This window comes from Microcaecilia unicolor, chromosome 11, assembly GCF_901765095.1.
Source record: "Microcaecilia unicolor chromosome 11, aMicUni1.1, whole genome shotgun sequence".
Classification (NCBI taxonomy): domain Eukaryota; kingdom Metazoa; phylum Chordata; class Amphibia; order Gymnophiona; family Siphonopidae; genus Microcaecilia; species Microcaecilia unicolor.
In genome coordinates, this window is record NC_044041.1 from 125,390,278 (window position 1) to 125,412,769 (window position 22,492).

The 22,492-nt window shown below is 44.0% G+C and overlaps 1 protein-coding gene across 4 annotated transcripts in view; it reads left to right on the forward strand.

The window, feature by feature from the left end:
* The window catches only part of CAPN1 (calpain 1), a 145,142-nt gene that overhangs the window by 45,070 nt on the left and 77,580 nt on the right, over positions 1 to 22,492 (forward strand). For 2 of the 4 annotated variants that reach the window (XM_030219876.1, XM_030219877.1), the window contains exons 2-3: positions 13,043 to 13,307; positions 20,626 to 20,695. In XM_030219876.1, coding sequence (XP_030075736.1) covers positions 13,044 to 13,307; positions 20,626 to 20,695 — 334 coding nt within the window. In that variant the 5' untranslated portion in view covers position 13,043. Of the gene's footprint in view, positions 1 to 12,999; positions 13,308 to 20,625; positions 20,696 to 22,492 lie in introns of all 4 variants that reach the window. The other 2 variants (XM_030219875.1, XM_030219873.1) reach the window with 1 other exon arrangement.

Consider the following 22,492-nt stretch of genomic DNA (forward strand, 5'->3'; position numbering starts at 1 on the left):
CGGTTCTTCCCGAATACTCTCCAGCTGAGGCGCTTCCAAGTTGCCGAAGGAATTCTCCTCTCCCCGCTGCACAGCCTTATTCTCCAGCTGTTGGGTGGGACTTCCCCTGGCGCTGCTTCCCGCCTCACGAGCCTGACACGGACTTCGGGGGCTGAGTGAAACTTCACTCTTCAGGCCCGAGCTCCTCTCAGCTTCGGGCAGCGGAATTCCCTGCGATGTAGCTGGGATCGTGAAGTCCGTAATCGGAGGTTGCCGTTGATTTGGGTCCGTTGAGGGTAAGGAGAATCCTCCTCTAACTTTCCCCTTCCTCTTAGGCATAATATTCAAGAAAGAGACTTAAACAGGAAACTTTTCTCTCCGAGTGCGATATCCACGTCTTAACTCGACGCCATCTTGGATCAGCCTCAGGATAGAACATTTTAATAAACTTGAATACATATCTAATGGAGAAAAGAGACAGGGAAGAGATGAGAGAGATATTTAAATATCTGAAAGGTATTAAGGCACAAAGAATAACTCGCCTTCAATAGAAAGGAAATTGTAGAACTAGATTTCCTGAGGGAAACTCCAAGGTGGGGAGATAAACTTTTTTTTTTTCCTTTGCAATAAGAATGATGGATATCTGGGTGGAGAAAAGTAAGTGGGGAAAGCATACAGGGCATGACTCGTGGAATTCTTTACAAACCTTCTGCATGTGTGTTCTTGTCATGGGAGCAGCCATTTTGGGGGGGGGGGCAGAGTTAACATGGGGGGCACTAGGAATATATGTGTGAGTAGTGCTTGGTATACTCCTAAATAATGCCTTAGAGTACTACTACTACTACTATTTAGCATTTCTATAGCGCTACAAGGCGTACGCAGCGCTGCACAAACATAGAAGAAAGACAGTCCCTGCTCAAAGTGCTTACAATCTAATAGAGTACACTTGATAAGTAAACAGTTTATCCTGCACACTTATGGAAACCTTGGAAACACTGACATTTCAATGAAGGTGCATTATCCCTTAACAGCATAACTTAAACTTTGCATTATTGTAGACTTGAGTCTGGTCAACCTCTCAACACCCATCACAGTATCCTGGAAAATAATTACTGCAGTGGCAAATGTTTACTGTCCAGCTCTGAGCCCAGTTCTACTGTGCAGTCCAAACACTGTCTAATGTTATTGACCAGTATGACCTCACAGTCAGGTAAACTTCCTCCTCCTCCTCCCCCAGCAGAAAACTTTACCACTAGACTCTCAGGCCCAGATGCATCAACCAAACGCTAAAAAATCAAAAATGTAAAAGTCCTTAACGAATTTTAAAAAACGAACAATGCATCAAAAAAAACAAGTCGCACATGTTCGGTGCGGTATTGTAAAGTACAATGCATCAAACTGGTGTAATCCCCGTCGGTAATCGGCCCCTAAAGCATGCGCAGAGCAGCCAAGCGTTATGCTGGCTGCTCTGCGCATGCCACAAACGTCAACCCCCCCCCCAAAACCAAAACACAAACGTGGATTGGGAGGGGGCAAAGGCGCTCATCAGGAGCGTCCTGTATGGATGGCCTTGCCCCCCTGCCCCGCACGAGGTCGCCACTACTCCCCGCTTCCCCCCCTTGAATTAAATAAAAAAAAAACAAAACAAAATTCAAAACTTTAGCAGCCCCGGGCCCCCCTCCGTTCCTTTCTCTCAATTCTTTCTCCCCACAGCTCCGCCTCCCGCCATCCTCCGCCCTGTGCCCCTCCCCCGCCGCCACCCGCCTGAGATTGTCGCCGCCGCTCCCCCCCCTCCACCGGTCCCCTGTCCTCCTTAACCGGGCCCGCGCAGCGCCTCTCACCTCTGTGTGAAGGCGCTGCACAGGCAAGAAGAACAGCTGATGCCTCCAGTTTTCGCGTCTCTCCTTTCCTCCTGGGCCCGCCCAGACGGCTAATAAGCCCAGCAGCAGCTGAGGCTGACTGCAGCAATCACCAGGCAACTATGGGTGCTGTGAAGGTTCAAACAAAAAGAGCAGGTCTGGCAGTCTGAAAGATCCAGATTAAGACACCTGTGGACCCCCCAAAATTCCTGTGGGCCCCTGGTTTTGCTGGAGGGGGATCCCCAACCCCCACCAGCTGAAGTGTTGTCCAGCGCCTGTCTCCAGTGCCACCGCGTTGCCTGCCTTGCTGTGTCTTCCCCTCATGTCCTGCACGCTCCTTTTAGTGAAACTGAGCATGCTCAATTTCACTAAAAGGAGTGTGCAGGACATGAGGGGAAGGCAGAGCAGGGCAGGCAATGTGGCAGTGCCAGAGACCGGCACTGGACAACGCTTCAGCTGGCAGGGGTTAGGGACCCCCGCAAGCCAAGGTATTTGCTGCGGCAGTGGGTGGGAAGTTGCAGGGCGGCGAGGGGGGGAGCAGGGCAGCAGACCAAAATGTGCCCCTCCACCTCAGGATCTGGCCCACTCCACTGTGAGGTCTTGCTACGCCCCTGGTTAGTAGTATTAATAGTGGACAATGTTGACACATTTAGACTGATGCTGGACAGAACTTCTGCATGAAGCAACTCATTAATTAATACCTCTGTGTGAAATAGCAGTAATAAAAAAAGGAAAGTGCATTTTTATAATATACAATCTTAATTCCCCTCGACCCTCATGATACCTAATACACATCTACCTCATTAGACCACAATATAAGCTTGTATTTGTTATCCACCAACTTGGCGAATGCCACTACGGTACTATGTAAGCCACATTGAGCCTGCATATAGGTGGGAAAATGTGGGGTACAAATGTAATAAATAAATAATATACTAGTGCAATCTACAAAACAAAATGAGCAAGTTCCCACATGCCACTTTTTTCTTTTGATGTAGGCACAGGGAAAAAAAGATTTTAAATGCTCCCAGGTTTCAACCTAATTCATGTTTAATGTGGGATATAAAAACGTCATAAATAAACAGATAGATAGAAACTCTGAATGTTGAGCACCTGATTTTCATAACAGTGCTAACCAGCCCTTCCATATGACACACTGATTACGATTTATAACAAATTACTATTCTACCTATGAAAAGTTATTCCATTATTATACCTACTCTGTGTACATCCGTATGCTCCACAAGCTGCCATTTTTGAAAATATAAGTGAGATTAAATTGAATTGCCACCAACAATAAAGAAAGACTCATAGGTTTGTTTGCTCTGACTGTACACAGAACGACGGCTATGCGGGGAAGGAGAAACAGAGATTTATCTAATTGGCTTCAACTTTTTAATGGCACCCCCATCTCCTGTTTTTATCCAACATCCTTGCTCCCTACGTAGTGCAGCACCTCTTCTTACCATGATTAACTTTTTTAAAGCAGTGCCAGCCAGCCCAGCACCTGGCACCTTCAGAAATAGCAGGCTGCTTCACCAATCCTGGGGTTCTTCCTTCAGCCTGTCCCACCCTTGGGGGTGGATAGGCTGAAGAAAATCCCCCAGGATTGGCTGAAGTATCCTGCTTTTTCTGACAGTGCCACTGCTTTAAAAAAGTTAATTGCTGCAAGAAGAAGAGGTGCTGTATTGGGTGGTGGTGGTGGTGGGGGGACGATGGGGAGAGATGCCCGAGCGAGCCACAGGAAAGGAGGATGCCAAGAAGAGGTACAACGAGCCCAAATTTTGGGAACTGCTTGTTAAAGTAGCTACTTTAACAACCGGCTTGCAAAATTCTTAAAAAACTAACAAATTGCTCTCATGAGCCGGCTCCAGCACACCACTGGGAATGGTACAGTATAGGGGGTGAAGAGCTTTTGTGCATGAAAGAGGAGCGGGACTTGGGTGTGATTGTATGTGATGATCTTAAGGTGGCCAAAAAGGTAGAAAAGGTGATGGCGAAAAGTAGAGGGATGCTTTGGTGAATAGGAAGAGGAATGGCCAGCAAGAAAAAGGAGGTGATGATGCCCCTGTATAAGACACTGGTGAGACCTCAATTAAGGGGGTCTTACAAAGGCATGCTGCTGTTTTTAGCGCGCACTAAAAATAGGCGCATGCTAAATGGTCTTTATTTAGGTGCGCTGTCATTTTTAGCTTGCGTTAAAAATAGGCGCGCGCTAGCCGCTAAAGACACCCATAGGAATACATGGGTGTCTTTAGCAGCTAGCGCGCGCCTGTTTTTAACGCACACTAAAAATGACAGTGCGCCTAAATAAAGACCATTTAGCACGGCCTACTTTTAGCATGTGCTAAAAACAGCAGTGTGCCTTTGTAAAAGACCCCCTTAGACTATTGTGTACAATTCTGGAGACTGCACCTTCAAAAAGATATAAACAGGATGGAGTTGGTCCAAAGGGTGTCTACTAAAATAGTCAGTGGTCTTCATCATGAACCGTATGGGGACAGACTTAAAGATCTCAATATGTATACTTTGGAAGAAGGGAGATATGTTTGAGACATTTAAATACCTATGCAGTGTAAATGCACAGGAGGTGAGGCTCATTCAATGGAAAGGAAGCTCTGGAACAAGGGGGCATATTTATTTAGATTTTGCTCACACCTTTTTAAGTAGTAACTCAAGGTGAGTTACATTCAGGTACTCTGGATATTTCTCTATCCCAGGAGGGCTCACAATCTAAGTTTGTACCTGAGGCAATGGAGGGTTAAGTGACTTGCCCAAGATCACAAGGAGCAGCAGTGGGATTTGAACCGGCCACCTCTGGATTACAAGACCAGTGCTCTGACCACTAGGCCACTCCTCCACTCCAGAGTTAAATTGCTCTTCCATATCTACATTTGTGATATTCGAATGGGGATGATGTAGATGCTACCGCTGAATGGGAGAAAGTACCCTGTAACTTTCTGACTTTCTCTGCAAAACAGATGGCCAACTAATCGGGTAATACTGAGGAATAGTTAATTTCTTGACTACCTAATTGCTCACTTGTTGTTTGAACAAGTGTCCTAGCTGGACAATTACTTTTATGAATTAAATCTGAATAGGAAATCTTTCTGGCTTTTCTTTCAGATAGAAACTGCTGCATTCTTTATAATGCTTTTTAACCACCTCTGATTTTGTGGTTCACTATTTTCTTTCAGCTTCCTGGCTTGGCTCTTCAGAAGGGCTAAACTTGAGTGATACAACATCTGACTATTTTTTTGACCCACCCGTGTCTGTCGCATTGGGACATACTGGTTCATTGTTTGCCTTAAGACTGTTTTCCACGTGATAGCCTGATCTGATAATGGTAATGTAACAAAATCGGGTAGGAAGGAACAATCTTTAATAAATCTATGTCGGTCCTTGATAATGGATGATAACTCTTTTTATCCAAACAGATCTATGGTATAATTTATGAGACGGAATAAAACAAACACATTCTAAATGGTGATCAGTCCATAATAATAACTTTCTGCTAACTTCTGAGAAAGAGGGGATCAGTTTTGATGAAGAGAAAATCAAATCCAAACGATGACCCTTATGTATCTGTCCTACAGCATGTTGATTTGAGACCCTCAGTAAATAATATAAAATCCCTGTCTCTAATGGAGGTTAGCAGATCAAAGTGAAATACATAAATGAGTATTGTGCAGATAAATCTAAAATAAGCTGAAGTGTAGTATCCCATTGTTCTGAAGACATAATAAGTGGGCATTATACTAACAAAACATAAATTGGAGTTGTTAAAGATGATTGATATAAAATAAACTCAGTACTATACTGATTATGTGCCAGTACTTGAAGTGGGAGTGAAGCCTTATAGATAAAAGCCACACCACAATGGTTCTTTCTTGATTTGGAAATGAAAGAATAGCCTGGTGGTAGGGGTCGACTGAGCACTGGAACAATAGGGCAGTGCCCAAGGGCCCATAGCAGTAGGGGACCCACTCTCCCCTAGCTTCCATCTAATTTAATCACTTTTGATAGGTGGTTAGGGGCCCATGACCCTTATTGCCAGAGGGCCCAGATCACTGTCAGTTCGCCCCTGCTTAGATTAAATGAGGCTGTTTACCTTCTCTGAGCCATGTTTGTCAACACTAGCATGAAAAGGCCTTCTTCCAGATTCAAATCCTGTAGTAGTATTGCTGTAGTGCACAAAGATCTCACTTTAACCCCCCTGTTTACTAAAGCTTAGCTTGAGTTATCTGCAGCAGGGCCCATTTTATTCCTATGGTCCCTGCTGCAGATAACTCGAGCTAAGCTTTAGTAAACAACCCCCTAAGTAAACCTAATTTAATCTTGGAACTGCAATAATTTCTGGAGTTAGCCCTTGGCTTGGAGCTTTGTTCTCATTACAGTAAATCAACATCCTAGGCTTAGACACTGTAGATGGGTAGAATGGTTGAGGGCACTAATACCCTTAGAGTACTGGAATATAACTAGTTTTCATTGTATAATGAAGAGAAAAAGTGGACCAAAAGGAAATAAAAAGAACTGTCATGAACCCAACTAGATGCATAGTAAAACAATTAAACGGGGTACTTACCTTTTGAATATCACTGCAAAAATTAATATTGAAAATTACTTTAAAAACATTCAAATGATCTGTTTGCTATATTACTAGAGATTTGTGTTTTATTTATTTATTGTATTTGTACCCCACATTTTCCCACCTTTTTGCAGGCTCAATGTGGCTTACAGAGTATGAAAATGAGAACGTCATTACATGATTTAGAAAAGAAAAAAAAACTGTCAATCATAATCTGAGGTGAAAGAGGAATTGTTAGGTAGGTCGTGTGAGAGGTGTTTTAGGTGTACTTGGGTAGTTTAAGGAATGATTTGTTTCATTGAGGGTGACTTTTGTAGGCTCTGTTGAAGAGATGTGTTTTCAAGGCTTTGCGAAAGCTTGTTAGATTGGTTATGGTTTTCAGGGCCATGGGTAGTGCGTTCCAAGACTGTGTGCTTTTGTACGCAAAGGTAGTAGCATAAGCCTGTTTGTATTTCATTCCTTTACAGCTTTTGCATATTTTGCATAATTGGCCTGTAATATGATATGCATGATGTACTAGGTCTCAGACTTTGTGTATTACCTACTAATAAAGACTTCATGAAAATTAAAAAAACAAAAAAGAACATTCAAAAATATATAGGTGCCCCAAGAACCACTCAAGTGCTAATACCCAGATTAAATAGGTAGATATCAATGTTACCTCTTGGACAAAGTGGATGGAGCTTCAGGAGGCATGGAGGACTGATAGACCGCAAAATAGATAAACATTAAAAACAATTTTAAAAGTTCCTCAAATCATAATACCTAATTGACGCCTGATGCAGGCATTTGACACTGAAGCATGGCCCGTGTCAAAGGACTGTTGACTATCCCATGCTTGATGGCCCTTGGTGCTTTTTTGCATTTACTCTTGTAGTGTGTACTTTTATCCTCTTTTACTATAATACAAATCAATACAATTTGGATGGGCCATTTGGCCTTTATCTGTTGTCATGTTTCTCTGTTTCTATGAATGTTGATGTAGATTTCAACTTGTTGAAACTTGCTTTGACCTGTTTAGTTGGGGAAAAAAAGCATGCAATAAATGAACCATCATTGTAATGATGAAGCTCTAAAGATGTTTATACTCTGACCAGGAGCCTGAAGGACTCTCGCCATAGGACCGGTCCATCCACAATCATTTAACACCCCCCCCCCCCATTGCCTCAGATACAAACTTAGACTGTGAGTCCTTAGGGACAAGGGTATACTTACTACTCTCTTCCCTGTCTCACTGCCTTCCCACCTTCAACTTGACATCTCCAGATTCTGTTTCCTGGTCCATAGCTCTGGAATTTCCTCCCCCTAACTATCCGACTTGAATATTCCGTTCCCATATTCAAGAAGCAAATTTAAAACATGTCTCAGTCTTTGGATAACCTGAGAATTCTTGAGCAACTCCACCTGCAGCGACCCTCTCCCAACTTTCCTCTCCTCCTCCTACCTCTATTCCCTTCCCCCCCCCTGCTCCATTCTTTTATCTCCTCCCTCCTTCTCTTCCTCTTTCTTTATTCCTCTCTCTAGTCTCCGCTCTCTTCTTTGTTATTTTAGATTCAAGGTTTGCATATATCAAACCATTGTAATAAATAAACTGTTCCTGAATGTAACTCATCTTGAGCTATAAATAAAAAAGGTGTGAGTCAAAGTAAAAAAAATTTTTTTTTTGAGTAAAATAAATGAATACTTCTTGTACAGTGAGATGAGGAGCCAGAGGCTGAACAGTGTCTGGGAGCCGACATTGGGACAGCCAGACCTGGAAGAAAACACGACTTCTAGAACTGATTTCTTCCTATGTCGGGAAACAGGGGCAGCAAAGTGTGTGAGACAGAGGAAAAAACTTGCTCCTCTGCAGAGCTGAAAGCTTGCGGCAGTGGCTGATCCAATGTGAAGCTGAGAAGTCACATCTGACAAGGCAGACACCACCAGCTGGCAGTCTGACCTGTTAGCTCCATTGGTGGTACCCGTCAAACTCACAAAGTGGTTCGCCTGTTCAGCCACTGGTTTAGAAGATATGTTTAGAAATAGATTAAACCTTAAAATTTATCTTTCCCTTTCTCATTTTTAGCAAATGTGACATTACTTGCTAGTATTGTATAGTCATTCCAAGAAGGCAAAATTCCAATGACATGCATAATCTAAGAAGGATTTCTGGAACTGAAAAGAGCATTTCATACACTTATTCTCCCCTTGTTCCTAATGCCTGCTCTACTGTTGGCTCTAAAGGTGCAGAGCACTGGGATCTGAGAGCGTGCATTGACACCCAGGACCCTGTGCCTCTGTTCTAATTCCTAGCTCTGTGACTAATTTTCAGTATAATCTTGGGAGAAGAAGCATCTTAGTGGTTGGCGCAGTGCTACCCAAACCTTTTTCCATTATGACTCCATTTTAACAATCTAAAATTCACATGACCCCAGATGGAACAAAATAGCACATCTCCATCTCCCTCTGTCACTCACTTCTTCCTCCTCCCACTCATCCAAAGCAGGAAGGTGGCGGCAGAGGTGCTGGGAACAATATCAGCAGTCAGCACAGGGTCCTGTGTCTATGTTCATGTTTGTTCAGGAAATTTGATATACTGCTTGTACTAAATTAGTAGGCCAAAGTGGTTTACAAACAAATATGCAATATAACATAGAAAGCAACACCTTTTTAAAATAGGAAAGCGGTTTTACTCCAGGCAAAAGGCAGGCAGAGGTAACTAACAGGTTTCCATTCTTAACAGGAAGTTTACCTGTGAGGGGCTAGGGGCCTGTGAATGTTCACTGACTTACAGGCCTCATGTTGACTGCCACTACTAGGCACCCATCCCAGTGGGAGGGGGATCAGCCCTGTTTCTGTGACTCCATCCACTGATGATGTGACCATATTTGGGTTAGATTAATAGGTTAGATCAATGGGCTAAGGACCAGGGAAACTAGGGTTCAAACCCCACTTCTGCCCTAACAAACCCTTATGACCTTGGTCAATTCACTATCAGTCTTATTTTCAAAAGAGAAGGGCACCCATCTTTCAACACAAATCAGGAGATGGGTGTCCTTCTGTCACTGTCACCCAAATCAGCATAATCAAAAGCCAATTTTGGGCATCCCCAACTGCTTCCCATCACAGGGACGACCAAAGTTCATGGGGGTATGTCAGAGGCATAGTGAAGGCGAGACTGGGGCATGCCTAACAGATGGGCGTCCTCAAGCGATAATGGAAAAAAAGAAGGGTGTCCCTGATAAGCACTTAGCCTTTACTTGGTCCATTTTTTCTTACAACCAAGCCTTAAAAATGTGCGAGAACTGACCAGATGACCACCGGAGGGAATCAGGGATGACCTCCCCTGACTCCCCCAGTGGTGACTAACCCCCTCCCAACCTGAAAAAAAAGAACTTTAAAAACTTTTTTTGCCAGCCTGAAATGTCTTACTCAGGTCCATCGTAGCAGTATGCAGGTCCCTGGGAAGGGAGTTATGTGTGTGTCAGTGGAGGCATAGCGAAGGCGTGGATGTCCTTCTTTCAAACATTTTGGACGTCCTGAACTGCCCCCCCCCCCATGGGGATGGCCAAATTTCAAGGGAGTGGAGTGGAGGAGTGGCCTAGTGGCTGGTCTTGCAATCCAGAAGTGGCTAGTTCAAATCCCACTACTGCCACTTGTGATCCAAAATCCAAATAAATAAAAGGGGTGTCAGAGACATAGCAGGCATGGACATCCTTCTCACAGAAACATCCACATTTTGGACGTCCTCAATTGCCATCGCAGGGACGGAGGCATAGCAAAGAAAAAAAAAAGACATCCCAGACGAGCACTTGGACATTTTCACCTGGACTTGTATTTTTCTAAGGTTGTAGATGGCAATTTATTTAAGGTTCTAGATGGCTATTGTACACGCAGCTTGTCTGCATATATGAAGCCATCTTTGGCATGCGCAGAGCAGCCACGCATAATGCTTGGCTGCTCTGCACTGGCTTCCCCTCCTTAGGAAGGAAATCTTGTGCAAATGAGCTAACAGTGAGCAGCTCATTTGCATGCGATTTCCTTCATTCATGCCCGTTCCTTTCCGAATCGCTATGGGATCGGTATGGGAAGGGCTTTTTCCGTTCAGTTAATGCATCAGTCCACTGCAGTGCCCCCTAGGGTGCCCGGTTGGTGTCCTGGCATGTCAGGGGGACCAATGCACTACGAATGCTGGCTCCTCCCACGACCAAATGAGTTGTATTTGGTCATTTTTGAGATGGGCGTCCTCGGTTTCCATTATCACTGAAAACCGTGGACGACCAACTCTAAGGTCGACCATCTCAACATTTAGGTCGACCATCTCTAAGGTCGACCTAAATGTTGAGATTTGGGCGTCCCCGACCATATTATCGAAACGAAAGATGGACGCCCATCTTGTTTCGATAATACGGGTTTCTCCGCCCCTTCGCGGGGACGTGCTGCGAGGATGCCCTCAGGAAAACTTGGGTGCCCCGTTCCATTATGCCCCTCCACGTCTCCCATTGCCTCAGGTACTCAGCTTTAAGCTGTTAGCGGCAGGGACATTTTGGGCTTGATATTCAGACTGCAGGAGCTAGTTGGCCAATTCCCACGGTTAGCGCTGAGCCGGATATTCAATCCTGGGCCGTTTCCAGTGACTGGCATTGAATATCTGGTTTATATTTGGCCAGTTTCAGCTTAACCAGCCAAGTCAATATTCAGTGCTGGCTGGTTAAGTTGAAACTGGCGAAAAATAAGCCTGCTATTTTGGCGGCCAAAATTGGCCACCAAACGTAGACGGTGATGTGCTGAATATTAGCGGATAGCTGGCTATATAGTGCGAAATAACCAGTTATCCACTAATCGCTGACCGCAGATATTTAGTATTAGATAACTGGCTATATCTCCTGCTGAATATTCGAGGATAGCTAGTTAAGAACTATTTAACCAGCCAGGACCCATTCCTGGCCGGTTAAATAGCACTGAATATCAGGCAGACTGTTTGTGTCTGAAAATATTACTACTGTACAGGCTACATACATCTAGTAGTATTGGTCTTCTGGTGCTTTAATATCCTCTTCTTCTCCTATTCATCTCTTTTGAAATCCCTATTACTCCAGTATCTAGTTTTCGCTATTTGGGAGTCATCCTTGACTCATCTTTACCTTTCTTGCCACAAATTTCACACCTGTCCAGTGTTAGCTTTCTAATCTTTCTACAATTACGTGCAATTTGTCACCTTTTTTACTCTAATCAGCAGGGCCGGTCTTAGCAATTGCAGGGCCCTGTGCAGATCAGTTCAGTGGGCACCCTCACCCACGCCCGCCCCCCACCCACCACCATAAGCCATAATTTATCAGTTTAAAAGGAGGTTTAGAGCTCTCGGCACCACACCTCACCCCATACCTTGATATGCATCCACCACGTTTCAGTAGAGAGCAGCAGACAGCGGCAGCAATTTTCATATCCTGTCAGCTGCCAAGCCCAGAGCCTCCTTGCTGCTGCATCCCAGTGACATCAAAAGGGGGCGGGACATAGCAGCGAGGAGGCTCTGGGCTCGGCAGCTGACAGGAAATGAAAACTGCTGCCGCTGCATGATGCTATCTACTGAAATGTGGATGCACATTAAGGTACAGAGTAGGGAGGTGTTCCGAGACAGGAGGACAAATGTGCCGGAGATGTGGGGCCCGTAGGAGTGTGAGGCCTTGTGCAACCGCCCCTGTCACCCCTGCCTAAGACCAGCCCCGCTAATCAGTTCCATGCACTTGTTCTCTCATTTTTCACTTCCTGCCTGGATTACTGTAACATCATCTATGCAAGTTTATCTCACTCTGCTTTAAAAAAACCTGCAAACTCTACAAAACACTGCTGCTATCCGTCTACTTTGTCACAACCATCAGTATGATCACACTACACCTCTGTTAAAGCAACATCATTGGTTACCTGTCCAACAACACATTATCTACAAGGTTGCAATATTGACTTTTAAGGCTCTCCAAGCAAGTCTACCTGACTATCTTTCTTCCCACACAATTTCTTATTCTCCAGCAAGAGTTCTGTGTTCTGTTAACGATCACTGTCTAATCCTCCCAAGTCATAAATTTGCATATTTAGAATCAACCAGACATTATGCGTTTTTCTTTCTTTCACCTCACATCTGGAACACTCTTCCTCTTTCCCTCTCCAGTAACACCTCCTTTAAAAAGTTTAAGATTGAACTTACAACTTGGTTATTCATGCAGGTGTTCAAAGTACCAGATACATAAGGTTTACCAGTTACCCTTCTTTCCTTTGTGTTTCCCATTCCCACCTATGATGCTTTTATTTTCCCTTCCCCAGTTCCCTTTCCCAACTTGTTTGTCTTCTGTTCTTTTTAAGTATGAGTATTTTGCTTTCCTATCAAACAATAGAGTTTGTTCCCTTTTTCCTCTGTGTTGTTTACTATGTACACTGCTTTGTTCTGCAAAGTCAGTTTGGGATGTATAGAAAGCACTAATAAACTATAAAATAATAATTATTATTATAATCTTCTGCTATTTTGCTTTCCCTAGTTGAAGTAATACAGTTGAAGCCTGCTAATGACACCTGTGCTCTGTTTTTCTTTTTTCTCCATAGTTCTTATCTACATTCTCACCAGCTCTCTGTTCCCTCACCTCAGGATGGAGGAGGTTATCGTCCCCATCTATGCCACTGGCGTGTCTGCACAGTTGCAGAAGGATCAGGATAAGGCACTGGGAATGGGGCAACATGAAAAATCACTGAAGTTCCTGGGCCAGGACTATGAGCGGATCCGTAATGAGTGCCTGCAGCAAGGGTCGCTCTTCAAGGATGACATGTTCCCGGCATGCGCCTCTTCTCTGGGTTTCAAGGAGCTGGGTCCCAATTCTTCCAAAACCTACGGCATCAGGTGGATGAGGCCAACGGTGAGACAACAATGATCATAACTAGATGTTGGGTAGAAAAATCTTACAGAAAAATGAAGCGTGGGAAACTTTTTACTGTGGAGGATTTCCATTTCTAATAAACTGTTACCTAGAAGTCATTAGTAATAGCCAGTGCAATATGTAGCTAGCTAGACAATTTCAAACTTTGAATTATTTGCTTTGGTGTAACATTTAAATGACATAGACAAGGCAATAATCACTGAAACCATTTCTGTGGGTAAAATAACTGTCTTACTCATAGAAATGGTGTCTTGATTTTTTTGCACCTCTCAGTGGAGGGATGCTAGAAATATAGGCTATAGAAAAAGCAGCCAAGACCTCTGCAGAGTAACTTAAAAAAATTATTTATTTAAAGATTTTTAAACAATAATACAACTGCAGCCCTCTAGTGGTCCGCAGCAATCTTCGTAGATAATCATCTTAAACAATCCAGGTCCCACCCCAAACCCATCCTCCACCAACACCCCCTTCCCCAGCCAGTCTTCCTGCATCCCACCGTTGTGCTCTGTTGTAGACCATGTGCTTCCATTTGTCCCAGGACCGTTCTCCACCTTCTACTTTGAATATAATTCCCACATCCTCTCATACGTAAACCTCAAAGCAGTTAATTTGAACGTACAACAATACTGTTGACGTCGCTCCACTACCCTGTCCACAGGAGGGATCTTGCTCCTTTAACAGAATTTTGCCAATATCATCTGAGCTACTGAAAATCCCAACTGGAGTAGCTTATCACGCCTTCTCCCCGAATACCAACCACTCTTTTATTTAACAATGCTACCGCCACATCTGGAACTAGAGTTTCCCCAGGTCCCAATCATGCCTGTCACTTTTTCCCAATAAGGCTTAATCGTCTCACAGTCTCACCAGATGTGCTTGAGTGAACCCTTTGCTCCGCAGTTCCACCAGCATAAGCCCCCACCTGATCCACAGATTCTTTGCAACTGCTCTGGGGTGTAATACTCTCAGGGACACTTTTGTATGCATTTTCCAATGCATGGCTTGCTATTGCATTGTAATAGGTAATTCGAGGGATTGACAAGTTTTGGAAAAAAACTACCCCTTTGACTTATGTCACATTGTTCCTTATCATAAAGATTCTTGTAAAATTGTACAAAGGGTTTTTGAATATCCTGCTCTCCAGTGACTATCTGCCCTGCCAGAGTTTTGATACCTGTTTGACTCCTCTCTGCCTGACTAAATTGGCTAGCAATTTGCCAGTCTTATTACCCCATCTATGTAAGTTATACTTATATAGTTGGATATCATGGGATGTGCTTTTATTTAAAATGCAATTGATTTGCTTACATAGTGACAGATATTTCTATTGTGCCGGGTCATTACCGTGTGCAGTGGTACATTGACCCCTCATTGCCTGTAATTGGTTAGTGAGGTCCAGTAGTTTTTTTTATCTTGTGTCTTATGAACTTTGGTGGTATAAGCTATAATTCTACTCCTCATGACTGCCTTAGCATTTTCCCAGTAAATTCCAGGTGAAGACACATTTCTTGGGTCATTTTCAGTAAAAAAAAAAAAAACAGTCCCATTCTTATCTAAGATGTTGTTTAAAATCGCATCTAGGAATAGGGTAGGATTCCTTTTCCAAGACCGGGGCCCCATACCTTGCTAAGACCGATCTCCACCCAGACCAAGTAGTAGTCCAAGATTGCCCCATCCAGGATACCCGCCGCATGCTCTAGGAGAAAGAGGTTCCCCTTAATTAAAATATAGTCTAATCTGGTGTGCACTTTATGAACATGTGTATAAAAAGTTTACTCTTTTCTGGGTGTAAAGGGAAATGGAACTTGATATACTGCCTTTCTGTGTTTTTTTTTTTTTTTTGCAACTACATTCAAAGCAGTTTACATAGTATATTCAGGTACGTATTTGTACCAGGGGCAATGGAGGGTTAAGTGACTTGTCCTGAGTCACAACGAGCTACAGTGGGATTTGAACTCAGTTCCCCAGGATCAAACTCCACTGCACTAACCACTAGGTTTATTTATTTATTTATTTATTGCATTTGTATCCCACATTCCCCCACCTATTTGCAGGCTCAATGTGGCTTATACAGATTGGATAACATTGTCGTAGCTGGATATCAGATACAGTTAGTTATGTGTAGCGATTAAGGAAGGGGAGAGGGAAGAAGGAAGAGAGTTGTTGAGGTAGTTATATAGGGTGTGCGTTCATAATTGAGTGGACTTAGTGAAGTTATAGGTTTTCATTGTAGGCCTTGTTGAAGAAGAATGTTTTCAGAGATTTTCGAAACATAGTTGTTTATTTGATTGTTTTCAGATCTGTAGGTAATGCATTCCAAATCTGTGTGCTCTTGTAAGAGAAGGTAGTGGCGTGCATCAGCTTGTATTTAAGTCCTTTGCAGCTGGGGTAGTGCAGGTTGAGAAATTTGCGGGATGATCTTGTGGCGTTTCTGGGAGGTACTAGGTCCACGAGGTTTATCATATAGATTGGGGCGTCTGCATGAATGATTTTGTGTACAATCATGCAGATCTTGAACGCAATGCGCTCTTTAAGTGGAAGCCAGTGAAGTTTTTCTCTTAGGAGTTTTGTGCTTTCATATTTGGTTTTTCCAAATATGAGTCTGGCAGCTGTATTCTGGGCAGTTTGGAGTTTTTTGATTGTTTGTTCTTTGCACCCGGCATATAGTGCGTTGCAGTAGTCCAGATGGCTTATTACCATTGATTGTACCAGGGTACGGAAGATGTATCTCGGGAAGAAAGGTTTTACTCTTTTAAGTTTCCACATGGTGTAGAACATCTTTTTCGTCGTGTTTTTCACGTGGGTATCAAGGGTGAGGTTTCGATCAATGGTGATTCCGAGAATTTTCAAGCTTTGTGAGACCGGAAGAGAACAGCATGGTGTTATTATGGCATCGAAGTATTTTGTGTTATGTTGTGAGGTGAGTACAAGACATTGTGTTTTCTCTGCGTTAAGTTTTAGTTGGAATGCATCTGCCCAGGTGTGCATTATTTGGAGGCTTTGGTTGATCTCGTTGGTGATTTCATTTAGATTTTGTTTGAATGGGATGTAAATTGTGACATCATCTACATAGATGTAGGGGTTGAGGTTTTGATTGGCTTGTAGTTTGGCTAGAGGTGTCATCATTAGGTTGAATAATGTTGGTGAGAGAGGGGATCCCTGAGGTACTCCACATTCCAGTATCCATGGAGGTGATCTGTCCCCGTTCGTTATTACTTGGTATGATCTTGTGGTCAAGAATCCTTTGAACCATTTGAGAACAGTGCCTCCTAATCCGAAGTATTCTAGTATATGTATTAGTATTTCATGGTTGACCATGTCAAAGGCACTGGACATGTCGAATTGCAGGAGGAGGATGTTGTTGCCTGTCGCAATTGCTTGTTTGAATGAGTTCATTGCAGATACTAGTACAGTTTCTGTGCTGTGGTTCGTCCAAAATCCTGATTGGGACTCGTGCAGAATTGATTGTTTATTTAGGTATCCAGTAAGTTGTTTCGTCACTATTCCTTCCATGAGTTTGGTCATGAGTGGAATAGATGCTACTGGTCGGTAATTAGTTAGGTCCATTGTGCTTTTTTTAGCATCTTTCGGTAGACATCCTCTAGATGTCTAAAAGCCCCAACTCGGCAGTGACAAAGTTAACACCCTTATGCAATTGACCCTAGTGCCATTGTTTGAGAGGGTTACTGTCAATGAGAGGGTCTTAAGTGATGTTAAAGGCCCCCCCTACCAAAGCTTTATATTTCCCAAGGGCAGACAGGATAGCTATGAGATGGAATAATTTATGGGAGCATACGTTTGGGGCATATAAAGAACATAGAGCCAACTTATGGTCCATGAGCTCTCCAGCTTACACCACAGACCTCCCCTCTGGATCTTGTATAGTTTTGTGGGGAGTGCATGAGATTCACTTCACCCCATGTTGCTGCCCAATGTAGGAGGCATAGGCCAAGTCCCTCACCCAATCCCTGTATAACTTAACATGTTCCAGGTTGGGGAGATACGTTTCTTGCATTAACAACATATGGATTATAGTTTAAAGAAATTTGATATACCACCAAGCCTAACTAGCAGATCTAGGCAGTTTACATAAGTCCAAAATCTTCAGAAAAATAGAATGGAAAAATCAAACCCAGTTCCCCAGGATCAAAGTCCAGTGCACTAACCACTAGGCTACTCCTCCAGTTGAGACTGCGAAACATTGATGTCTAGTTCTTGAGTCAGCCAGTGCTCCGCTACTCCAAGAGTTCTTTATCTTCTACAGATTTAGGAAGATCGATGAGGAGGATGTTGTTTTGTCTTGCTCTGTTTTCTTGGTCCTCCAATTGTGTCACCAGTGATTTGTATTATTGTTCAAGTTCCCACTCTTGGCCATCCATGGCGACTGCTTGGTCCTCCTGGTGGGAGGTTGTCTTTGATATGCTGGATATGGGTTGTGTGGGCATCCAAGCTGCTTTTAATATCTTTGATGGACGCATGCTGCTTAGATAGCTTGTTGTCCAAAATATCTGACATATGCCACATGAGTTCCTTGATGGCTGCTTTTGTAATGCAACCACCAGGAGTTCCACCAATATGGGAGAAACCGTGAAGTCCACCGCCATTTTATTAGAAACAAGGTTACCATGGTGTTTATTGGGCTGCGATGTTTTGACCGCCATATCCCTTCTCACAGAGGCAATCTGCCATCGCATATTACTTCCCTGAGGTCCAAAGGAGCTAGGGCAAAATATCTCCAGTCACCAATTGAGCAGTGAATAATAAAATAAATGAAGATTATTGTGGGGTCAGGAGAGGAGAAGTGCCAACGCCAGGCATCCATTCAGGTCACTGCCATCGCGTGCCCTCCCCCCCCCAGGAATGCAGTTTTCAAAAGCTGTTAAACGGTTTGAGAAGCATCTGCCCTGTTTGTGGATGAAAATATGTGTGGTGTTCATGAGGCACAGACTTCTACCCAAACATCATGGAGGTGCTCCTGATTTGGGTTAGGGCAGAGAAACAACAATGCATGTAGCTTTGTATTTTCAAAATGTGTGCACATTGTTTTGATAGAGGGAGAAGTGCCTGCAAGAAAAGTGAAGCTTTTTTTTTTCTCGCAAGTTTTCAAAGTGAAAGTACACTCATCCTTTCCCTGTGAGGTAAAATTTAAAGGTATAAGCTCCATAGACATAGTACCTGTCTGCAGAGCTTTGAAAGATGCCCTCAGATGAGATCAGTTTTAGAAAGCCCATGGGCCTGCAGCACATTTCAAAGGGACCAGTGGAAAATCTATGTGAGGCTTTTATAATACCCAACCTCTCTTGGCCCTTTTGTGTATAAAGGGAAATGTACCCATGCAGTGTGAACAGCACAAGGACTTTTACCCAGAGTAATGTGTCAAGCTGGGTTAATTTTGCGCATACAGTGACAGAAATGAACGTCACTCCTATGCCAGGGTATGTTGGAAATGAGCTCAACCTCTCCACTATTGTATGGACTGAGTGGGGGGAACAGTTGTCAGTAGGGATTTCCTGTCAGTAAAAAGCTATTTATCCATGGGAAAAGCTTTGAAAATGGCCTTGGTAATGCATATATTGAATTTCAGGCTCATGTTTTATGTCTTAGGTGTAGATGCCAATATTCAAAGCAATTTAAGCCTCTTCTGCCTGCTTAAATCACCTGTCATTGCCCAACCACCAATACTCAGTGGCACTAAAGCAGGGAGTGCCGCTGAATATTGCCTCTTACCGGCCCCCCAAAAAGTAGGCTGGTCAGGGGCAGAGCCAGGGCTTATGCTGGCATCATAAATATTCAGATGAGGCCTGCATAAGTTAAGTGGATGAAGTTAAAACAGCTACTACTAGTAATGATTTCCATAGTGGTACTAGATGTACACAGTGCTGTACAAATTATATGCAGGTACTTCCTCTTTCCCTAGAAGGCTCACAATCTAGGTTTTTGGTACCTGGGGCAATGGAGGGTTAAATGACTTGCCCAGTGTCGGAAGGAGCTGCAGTGGGAATTGAACCCAGGTTACCAGGATCAAAGCCCACTGCACTAACCATTAGGCCACTCCTCCACTTAAAAGCTATCCTAAATTCACCTCCTTATCTTTATGTGGGCCCCAGCTGAATATCAGATTAGGACCTGCATTAAAATAAAGTTTTCCCCCCCTCCCAAAGCCCCTGACAACAGCCCCCTGGGTATCTCTCCCCAACAACATATCCACTCCTCTCTGCCCCCCCCCCCCCGGGCAACCCCCAACAACCTCCCCTCCCCTCCCCTGCAGCAACCCCATCCCACCCTCACCTCCCAGTCAGGATAGGACTCTCCTCCGAAGCCTAACTGACCTCCATGGTGGTCCAACAGGGCATCGGAGGCATGAGTGAATCCTCCTCGCCCCTAGCAACAGCTTCTTGAAAATGGCTGCAAGTACCATGAGAAGTCGCAGTAACCATTTTCAAGAAGAAGCCGCTAGGAGCAGGAGTGAGGGGAATTCGCTCATGCTCCCTGATGCCTCGCTGGACCACCAGGGAGGTCAGGTAGGCTCCAGGGAAGGGTCCTATCCTGACTGGGAGGCGGGGGTGGGAAGGGGCTGCTGACGGGGGGAGTTGTTGGGGGGCAGAGCACAGCAGAGATGATGTTGGGGAGGGGCACCCTGGGGGGCTGTTGTCAGGGGCCACAGGAGGGGGAAAACCCCATTTCTAAAAATGCGGGTCCCGGCCCGATATTCAGACGGGGCCCACATAACTTTCTTATGCAGGTTCAGCTGAATATCGGCTGGGCCCCCATAACTCCAGCAGCCTGCCTGCCCAAAATTATCCCCGATATTCACTGCTAGTGCCCAGACATGGCCTGGTACTGAATATCGGGGGATAATTTAGCCTGCAACGATCAGCGTTTAAAAAAATGCTGACCACCACTGGCTGAGTATTGGGGGGTTAATATTTAGGTAGATTTTTCTTTCGAACACAGTGCCCTGGGGAATATTCATTAACACACTTTTATAGCTTAGTCTTGACTAATTAAATAATACCAACCAGTTATTGTGGCCTCTGGATGTACTGGCAGGCAGCTCCTGAGTGCTGGTTCAGATGTCCACAGTAAAAGCGCTAGACTGGGCCTGGAGTGTGACGACTCGGTCTGCTTCTAAACCACTGAATTGCAAGGATGGTGTCTCGGAGAAAATTGGAGAAAAAAAGAAAATATTTTATTGCAGAAGAAATAAATTGCACTTCATAGGACCTTGTAGAGCTTTGAGAGAAAAAATAATTCTGCATTTGAACTTTTTAATATCTTTGAGCTTATGTGTTTTCAGGAGATGCAGTCCAACCCGCAGTTCATTGTGGATGGGGCCACGCGGACAGACATTTGCCAGGGAGCTCTGGGTACGTGTGCTGTGTTTTCTTGTCTCCTTAATTTAATTGGTGCCGAACATAGTGTATGTGATTGTATGGGAGCATTACTGGTGGAGGTTTAATGGAGGCTGCCCTAGGATGATGGCAGCTGATGATCATGGGATTTGCCTTACTAGATCAAACCAAAGGTGCATCAAACCCAGCATCTTGTCTTCAATCTAGGTCATAAGTGTCTGACAGGATCTCAAGGAGTACATTCAATCCTTCTTGCTCATACCCTGAGATAAGCAGTGACTTTCTGAAGACTACCTGACTTATAGTGGTTGATGGATGGATTTTTCTCTCTGGTGCTTAGCAAAACCCAGCTATGCTAACTGCTTCCACAGCCTTATTGCTCATTAAGGAGTCCTTTTACCAAACTGCAGTAAAGTAACGTTAGCGCATCCTTACACAGGTCATTCCCGCGCACTATGGCCATTTTTCTGCCGGGGTAAAATGGCTGATATTTCTATTTTCCCTATTAATGGCCACGCGCTAATTTTCTCATTAGCGTGTGGCCATTAGCGCTTGAGCCCCTACTTCCACCCATTATGTAGGTGGTAAAGGCTCATGCACTGTGCTAATTGGTTAGCACGTGAAAATGTAGTAGCACTAATCGATTAGCATAGAACATGCCCACACTCTGCTTCCAGACCCACTTGATATGAGCTGTTAGGCAGCTTCTTACACTGTCAGCTTTACCTGCAACTAATTCACAGCCCCTGCAGTTGGCCAGGTCACTACACGGTCTTCACTACAAGCTCTTTGCCACTGGCCCACAGCCTATTCTGCCTGCCCATTTGTTTGCTAGGCAACCCGCTGTAAGCACTGTTAGCTTGCAGTCTATACTGCTAGTCACAGCTATTATAGTTCTCTTGGTTTCCCAAAGATATGTGCAGGCAACACTCAGAAACTTAGCATAGGTAAATATTACCACTTAGCTTTATTTGCATACTAGAGATCGATGTAGCTCTGCATTCAGGTTTGGTGCAAACTTAGTTGCCAGGAACCAAGGATACAGCATAGAGAAACAGCAAAACTCCAAAGTCTTTCCTGTTTGTCTTCAAAGATCTGCGCAGTTTGCAGAGAGATTTCACATAAAAAAGTCAGCAGGCCCCACAAAGAGAGGTTAAAGTGCTATAAAGTAGAAAGGTAGAAAGCCATAAAAAAATTGCTGGGGGTGGAGGGGACAAAAAAAAGACAAAAGCACTGAAGGATATACCTTCCCTTCTGACATTGCAGGTTGGCTAACAGCGGGGAAATCTGTGCCGATATAGGGAAAAGAGAGAAAAAACTGTTTTCAGGCTGGTATCATCTTGGGCATAGGGAAATCCATGCCCCTGTAGTGGAAAGGGTGAAAACCTGTTTTCAGGCACGTAGCACTTTAGGCAAAGGAGCCTCTCCGTCCTTATCAAAAGGAATGTGAGGAATTTGGGTTTTACTCTGACTTGGCTCAGGACATTGTTCAGATTTTAACAGAAGTACAGAGTTTATATAGGAAATCAACTTCATACTATTATACTAATGTTGTCTAAACTAATATAATACGCAGGAATGCAACTGCCTGGGCACCTACTAAATTAGGGTTCCACGCTAAAAACATGGTACTACAATGCTAGTGTACACACACATATAAATAAATATGTATATGCAAGCCAACAACAGGTAACTTGGCATTATTTAGGCAATTGCCTAACTTCCACATAGTTTGTTTGCTGCGGTTCCCATCACCACCCCCAGTGCTAAAAAATAAAATTTATCTTTTGGCACGTGGGTACCATGCGCACA